General features: G+C 46.8%; 1 protein-coding gene across 1 annotated transcript; it reads left to right on the top strand.

Annotated features, from left to right (window-relative positions):
* The first annotated feature begins 3,070 nt into the window (after window positions 1–3,070).
* On the top strand, window positions 3,071–6,993 carry LOC132653562 (putative protein FAM90A13P). Its single transcript, XM_060381341.1, has 5 exons — window positions 3,071–3,181; window positions 3,298–3,450; window positions 4,251–4,462; window positions 4,679–4,760; window positions 5,797–6,993. The coding sequence occupies exons 1-5, from the start codon at window positions 3,071–3,073 to the stop codon at window positions 6,748–6,750; spliced, it is 1,512 nt and encodes a 503-aa protein (XP_060237324.1). The 3' UTR covers window positions 6,751–6,993.
* Window positions 6,994–7,589: the final 596 nt, after the last annotated feature.

The raw sequence follows: 7,589 nt of genomic DNA, 5'->3' as shown, positions 1-7,589 counted from the left end.
AGATGGGAAGCTGGATGGGGCAGGGAAGGGACATAGGGGGGAAGGAGAGGTGGAGGTAGAGGAGGAGGAGAAGCAGGATAGAGTTAGAGACACTTGCAAGGGAAAGGCAAGATGAGCGGCCCAAAGAGAATGTGTGGAGGAGTTAGGGGAGCGGGAAATGTGGAGAGCAGGGAGGGAAGGATGAACACAGGGAAGTAGAGATAGAGAGATAGTGATGAAGATTGAATCATAGACAGAGAGGGGGTGAAGAGAGAGAGGAGACCGACAAAGACACTAAAACAAAGCGGACTGGACTGAATACAGGGTGTGGCTGAGACCAGAGCGGCCCTGCTTTGCCACACCCACGCCAGTGTCGCCATAGTAGCATAAGCTACAGGGCGGGGGATATGATTTCCCCGGAAATAATGCCCCCTGGAAGGTCCCTGGCAAACTCATCCCACTTGGAAAAGAGACGTGTTCTGAGATTTCTACGCTTCTTCAGTTGTGGCTCTGGGGCTGGAATAATAAATTCTTTGATCTTTCCCTGTGACACCTGAAACAGCACAACTAACTTTATAAAAAAAAATTATTATTAGTAGATTGTTAAAGGCTTTAATAAAAATAAGTTTAAGAAAAGTAATGAATTAAATTTAGTATTAATAGGCATTAAGAATAGTAAAATAATAATAGGCTCCTTCTTAAGAAATAATAGCATGAGAGGTGCAGCTGGCGGGAGTTTCCCCCTCCCTTCAGTGCCTTGTTCCTAGAGAAGATCATAAATCTTAAGCAGGACATATGGGAGGAGGGTTAACAAAGGTGTAGTTAGATTTTGTTATAGAGAGGGACTTTGGCAGGCATCTGACTTAGCTCCTGACTTTCCTCTTCATTGGTTAGCAATAATGAAACTATATTTGAGGTTTCTTTTCCTTTGTTGACTCTGATCAAAAAGTTTTTAGGCCAAGATTATTTGTGGGTACTGCTTTATGTTTGATTGCATTTTGAGTTAAAATGTAAACTTTGTATTCTTGGTAAAAGTCTAAATGTTCTGGGAAGTATGCCAATTTTAAGGTGCCTTTTGTGAAATCATTATAAAAATACTAGCTTGATTTCAGTAAAGTGGCAGCAGAGTCAAAACCATCAAGGTGTCTCTGTCTGTCAATTCTTCGCCGAAACCGTGTCTTCCTGTCTAAAGCCTTGTTCTCCCGCGGACGACGGGAGCCCGACTGGGCCGGTCCGTGGCAGCTGTTTTTGTTCAGTGCTGGGCTCCTGGACTGCTGTTTTCTTGCTCTTTTCAGCTGAATCTTTTAGTCCAAGTCTGTTGGCAATGGGAGGGAACTGCCTATCCTGGCAGGCCTACAAAACAGTCATTGCATTGCTCTCCACTGATGCACTGGTAGAGTTGACTCTTGGTTTACTCGGGAGATTCTGGATAGGCCGTGTGTGATGCCAGAAAGCTTTCTCCTGTGGGTCCCAGAAGCTGAGTTTGGGATTCTGTCTTGTCCTAGCGGTGAGCAGGATTCTGACTGGGCTGCTTTTTCCCACTGGGACCCTGGGCTTTTGACTCTGTGTGAAATGCTTCACTGACTCCATTCTTTTGGGGACCGCAATGGTTTGTTGATGCATGGTACCCTGTAGCTTTTGATCCAGCAGGTCTTGTGAGGCTGTGTTTCCACCATTCTGCCTGAGCACTGGCTTGGGGACATCAAAAACAGCCATGTTCTGACCTTCTTCCTGCCTGGAAGGCAAGATGCAGGAGGCATCAAAACTTTGGATGGCAGGGTTTCCAGGGCACACCTGCATCCCAGGAGACTTTCTGGAGGGTAGACTGCCACTGACCTCCTCCTCTTCCCAGGAATGAACCTGGGCATCTGTGAGGGTTATGGAAAAGACAGATATATGGAAAGATTAAGGGAACTGTGTCAGGGTGGAAATTCCTCCATTTGTATGGATGTGCCTTCTTTACAGGTACATATCGCTTGTCCTTAAGCATGATCTTGGATTTGGCTATGAAGATAAACACCTCTAATTCTTAATCTAGATTCACTCTTGGCCACACCTTTGCTGGAAGCCTATATAAGAATTTGGGAGGAGGAAGTTTTTGCTCTTTGCCTGTTTGCAGTAGAAACTGGAGCCTATTTCTTCGGGACACTAGCATCTAATGAAGACAAGCTGAGACACCGTGCTGCATAGACTGATGAAGCAGACATTTTTCAGACATTTTGCCCCATGAAAGAAATCCAGCACCATATTTGGAAAAAGACCCTGAAGACATAGGAGCTGCTCAGTTGCTCTGCAAAGGTGAGTCTTGCAGTAAGTCCTGTAAGAGGACATTTATTCACCTGTTTCAGTTGTTGTCTGGGAGGCTTCCTCTGTCTGCTAACCTAGCCCTACTCTTGGAAGCTTCCAGCCTCCATACAATATAACCGAGGCCTAGAATGATTTTAGCCTCTGAGACTGACTGCTATTCAGCTCATCCTGTCTAGTTCTTTCTAAGCTCATAGCTGGCTGATTCAATTCAGCTGTTCTGACCCAAACTCTCTCCCAGCTGACTTATTCAATCTGGCTTTTCTCTTGGCCTCTGAATTGTTCTGCTTGGCCTCAAACTAAATCCAGCAATCTGCTCTAATCCCCTGGCTCCTTCTCATTCTCTAGTTCATTTGGTCTTCACCCGAGTTCTCTCTCTGCGACCTGTCTCAGCATTACTGTCCCTCTAAAACTGCCTCCTTCCTCTCTCTGCATTGCCCCTTAAGTTTTTCTCTCTTCTTGTGAAAGTGGGTGTATCCTGTTTTGTAGAATCTTCTCAGATTTGTCACTTTCTTTTTCTGTGATTCAATTAGACATCACTTTCAAACCTGGGTGTTTCCTTTTACAAATTAACTTTACCTTCATCGTTTGGGGTTAAAGGTGTGTGCCAGCAGCTTTTCTGAACCTGAAACTTGCTCTATACCAGGCTGGCCTTGTCTATGCCTCCTGGATTAAAAGCATGTTTGTACTCCAGCCGTATCACATAGACCTAGAAGGTCTTTGGATCTCTTGCCAGAACAGTCATGCTCTGAATTAAAATTCCTCTACAAAATTTGTTACAGCTCGCATGTCCTATATCAAGGAGGCTGGCTCTGAAGCCTCTCTAAGCTGTTGTTCTGCCACAGATTGTGCCCTGTTATATCCAGTGAGCCCAGACCTGCATCGGGATGAAGCTCAGGTGCCAGGAGAGCTGGTTGCCAGGGGGAAGCACAGTCTAAGTTGGGAAAGGCTCCATGGAGTGGGAGCTGGACTAATTTCATTGGTTAAAACTCTTTTGTTTCCTTCTGATTCAAGAAATCAAAGCCAACAACTCCAGATTCAGCGATAAAGCAGGAGACACACATGAAGATTCAGGACCATAAAGCTGTTCCAGCCCAGAAAGTCCAGAGTAAGCCAAGAGGGCCCATGACACAGAAGGTTCCCCCATGGCAAGAAGAGAACATTATGGTAAGTAGAGCCCTTAATGTGTCATCAACCACTGGGGCTAGGTGAGACACGAACTGGGCTCCCTCAGAGAACCTATTTGTTGTGGGTTTTCCACCAGAGAAGACTGCTGGGAACATGGCTTTAAGTCAATAGAAAGTCCTGATTAGCCAGGTGGCAGAGTACTGACTGGATCCTCTGTATCCCAGGGGATCACTGAACCTTTCTTGGGGTGAGGTTTTAAGCACAAAAACAAAAACCAACCAAACAAACAAACATGTTTTGGGTTGACATACTTCTGTTACCCAGAACAGTAGGCCAGAAGCAGAAATGCACAGGTGAGAGACATGGGAGATTTTCCCAGGACTGTGGACTCAGACACATTGGGTCTTGTTTTCATTTTGTTAGGTGATAGTGTCTGTGGGTTGAGTTCTACAGTCTGAATGAAGCTTCCATTGTGGAATTAGTTGTGCCAGTGTCTGGGAATTTATTAAGTTCTGGGGCCCTGTGAAATGTTGCATCTGTCCATGGTCCTGACTGTAGCAGAGGTATCAGAAGGCCAGGCAAAGGAACTACTCCCCCTGCATGTGGACCTGAGTAGACACTGGGAAGTAAGCCCAGCCTCTCTTTAGCAGGATTGGTCCTTTGGCACATACAAGGCTCACTGACATCACTCATGCATCTTTCAAGTGTGCTTACCTCTTCCGGGTTCAAAGAAACAACCATTTTCTGGAGAGAAAACATTGCAGGCATTTTAACCCTTTATCCCTAAGAGGTACCTGGATCCCTTTTTGACTCACTAATATCTCATTTGCTACTCACAGGTAAAATGCAGAGAGTGTGGGGCCTTTGGCCACACAGCAAGGAGCAGAAGGTGCCCAATCAAGTATGGCCAAAAGCTCCTAGATCCACAGCCTCTGGGAGCCAGGAAGGAGAAAGAGAATCAGGATCCTCGCAGGACACAGGGTCTCCAGAAACCAGGGCCCATAAGCCAGGCCAAGACAGAAAAGAAACCTAGTCAAGTCACTGGACAGAGGTGAGTGATGGGGAAGGGCTGGCCAGAGGGAAGGCTCTGGGTGCAGCAAAGCTCATGGGGTACCATCACTCATCTCTCTGTCCCCAAACACTGAAAGGGCCAGACAGCTAGTAAGTAGTATACTAGCTACAGAGAGTGAGTGGAGAGTGGGTGAGTGAGAGTGGGTGAATGGGTGGGTAGAGCTGATGTGTTTCCACACCATTGTCTGTCCCACAGAGGTGATGAGCAGCAGAGGAAGGCTCCCTTCCAGAAACTCCCCATGGATCCACAGAGGAGGGGCCAGCACATCAACCTGGTTGTGAGTAGCAGCAGTTGCTCTGTTCCTGAAAGTCCCTTTCTCTGTGCTCTGCCCCACCTGCCCATTCCCTGCTGCACCACCTGCTTGCTCCATTCACGACCCCATGCATGTCACATCGAATCAGTCCTCTCTGATGCAGCAAGGACTCATTTGGTCATTTTCATAGTTCAGACTGACTTGGGTTTTGGGGAGCAAGTGAGCCTCTGCTGTGTGCTTCTCCTTTGGTAGACCAGTTCTCCTGGAGGATGGGCAGGCTCCTCCTCACCTGTCCTTGAGCATGACCTTGTCTCCTGGTCTCCATGTGGTCCTTCCTTCTGAGGTCATATTACAAACATGGCCTGCTCTTCTAGCCTTCTAATGATCTTCTCTCAGATTTTAATGTTTCCATTTTGAACTGATTCTGTGTGCTGCTTCCAAAATCTAGACTTTTATTGGAGAACTTTTAGGGCAATGAATATATCCTTTAAAATTTTTATTTTATTTTTATTCCATCCCAATATGTTGGCTGCAGAGTTGACTCTCATTTTGAGAGTCATATTCAAGTCATGTCATCTTAACATACCTTTTCCCCTGTTTTACATCCTAGGTGACATGATTAGGGGTTTTCAATACACTGGAAATTGCGTGGTAATTTGAATTGTTTTTCTCTTGACCACAAAAGGCTCATGGCCCTCTGCTTAGCTGTCTATTTATATCATATATAAATAAGTAAAGATTTCTGTAAAAATCATATATTCTTTACATAAAACACATGTACACATGCAGATACATTTGAGTGATGAGAGTTCAGCTCAAGGAAACTTCACAGTGAGGCTGAAACTCTTCACATTGCATGTCCCAATCCCTCTGCATCTCCCCCACCACAGGTTCTCATTCTGCAGCTTTTGGATAACTAATGTAGACCATTTCAGACTGAGTACCTTCACCTTAAAGTGAACTTATACAAGAGTTTTTCTGTCATGATAATCTTATGAGGTCCTTGTGTTATTTGGAAGACTTACATAGTCAATTTATCCTGCAATTGTTATTTTCACAGCATCCCAAGATGCCAGTGTTCAGTCCTGGAAACACAAAGAAGTCTGTGACCAACCAAATTCAGATTACTGTGTCACGTGCCAGAAAGTCTCCTGGGAAGCGGATGTGCCCTGGAAACCCTGGAGCCATCCAAAGCTCTGATGCCTCCTGCATCTTACCTTCCAGGCAGGAAGAAGGTCAGAACATGGCTGTCCCTGGGGTCTCACAGCCAGTGTTCAGGCAGGGTGGTGGAAACACAGCCTCACAAGACCTGCTGCATCAAAAGCTCCGGGGTGTCTCACATCAACAACCCATTGTGGTCCCTAAAAGGAATGGAGTCAGTGAAGCATTTCACACAGAGTCAGAAGCCCAGGGTCCCGGTGTGAAAACACAGCGCAGCCAGCATGCTGCCCTCCATCAGGGAAGACAGAACCCTGAACTTAGCTTCTGGACCCCAGGTGAGAAAGCTTCTTGGCAGCCCACACTGCCTAGCCAGAAATCCTCAAAGAGACTAAGAGTCAACTCTACCAGTGCACCAGAGGAGAGCAATGCAAGCACTGTTTTGAAGGCCTGCCGGGATAGGCAGTCTCTTCCCATTGCCAACAGACTTGGACTGAAAGATGCAGTGCCAGTGAGCAAGAAAATAGCAGCCCAGCTGCCCAGCACTGACCAAGAACAGCTACCAAGCAGGCCTGCTCTGGTCTCAGCCACACCCTATGCTGAGTCCTCTCAACCATCTACCAGCCATGCTGTACGCCAGTCCCTGAGAATGGTCTTTACTAGACTTAATGGTGACTGCTGGAGCTCCAGGTTCCTGACAGTGTCCCCAGCACTTGCCCATGAGAAGCAAACAGCTCCTTGGGAGGGCCCTGCCTTCCTGGAGAAAGGTGAAGCAGCACGCTCCCAGGTCCCAGTGAGTGTCCTCTATGAGGACCTTCAGGTCTCCTCCTCTTCAGAAGACAGTGATGGGCAGTGAGTGATGGGACAGCAGATGCCACCCTCCTGCTCAGACTTGACAGACACTTTCAGACTGGTCCTCTCTGGGTTAGCCAGCTAGATGACATGACTGGGACCTGTCAGATCCACTTCCAAATGACCCTTCTGGTGTGCGTGGACTCACATCTCTGCACAGAGCCTCACCTCAGCATGGACTCTGGACTCTGACCTGAGAAGACCTCTGAAGAAAAGTCACCTGTCCTCTCCATTGTGATTATCAATGACCTGTATACAGTATGTCTTTTCAGCTACCTCAACGTCCTAACTCTGCATGAGTTGTCATATTGTATGATGTTTTCCACTTCCAGTAATAAAATTGGCCTAGAAATTATGTCTGCAGTGGTGTTCTTGGGCCGAAGGCATGGGGTTTTCACAGGACCTATGGCCCAATAACGAGCCACAAACCCAAGAGGCTCTCAACCTACCCCATCAGGTTTGCCGTTCTGACACTGTGCATAGGTACCCCCACCTTGTGATCTTAAGACCATTGAGAGACAGGGCAGTTTGTAGGCCTGTCCTTCCAGGCTGCTGGTCACAGATGTCATGGTCACAAAGGTCAATTGCATCAATTTTAGGACTCAGTGGGCTTCTTACTGAGTTCCTATTCTGAGTTTTATCCACTATGAGGCCACTCACTGTCCCCATACCTCTGCTTTTGCTTGCTTTCCATTTATGAGGCCAGGACTTTGCATTCCTCACAAAGTCTAAATCCTGGCTGTTCATTACACCCTTTCATCTCAGCACCCTTTGTAGTTTGGGCTTGAAGGATGCATCAAACTGTTGTGTTCACTGCCCCTCACCCCCATATTGCCTCTCTGT

Source organism: Meriones unguiculatus, chromosome 4 (genome assembly GCF_030254825.1).
Source record: "Meriones unguiculatus strain TT.TT164.6M chromosome 4, Bangor_MerUng_6.1, whole genome shotgun sequence".
Taxonomy (NCBI): Eukaryota; Metazoa; Chordata; class Mammalia; order Rodentia; family Muridae; genus Meriones; species Meriones unguiculatus.
This window is presented reverse-complemented; position numbering and strand designations above follow the sequence as displayed.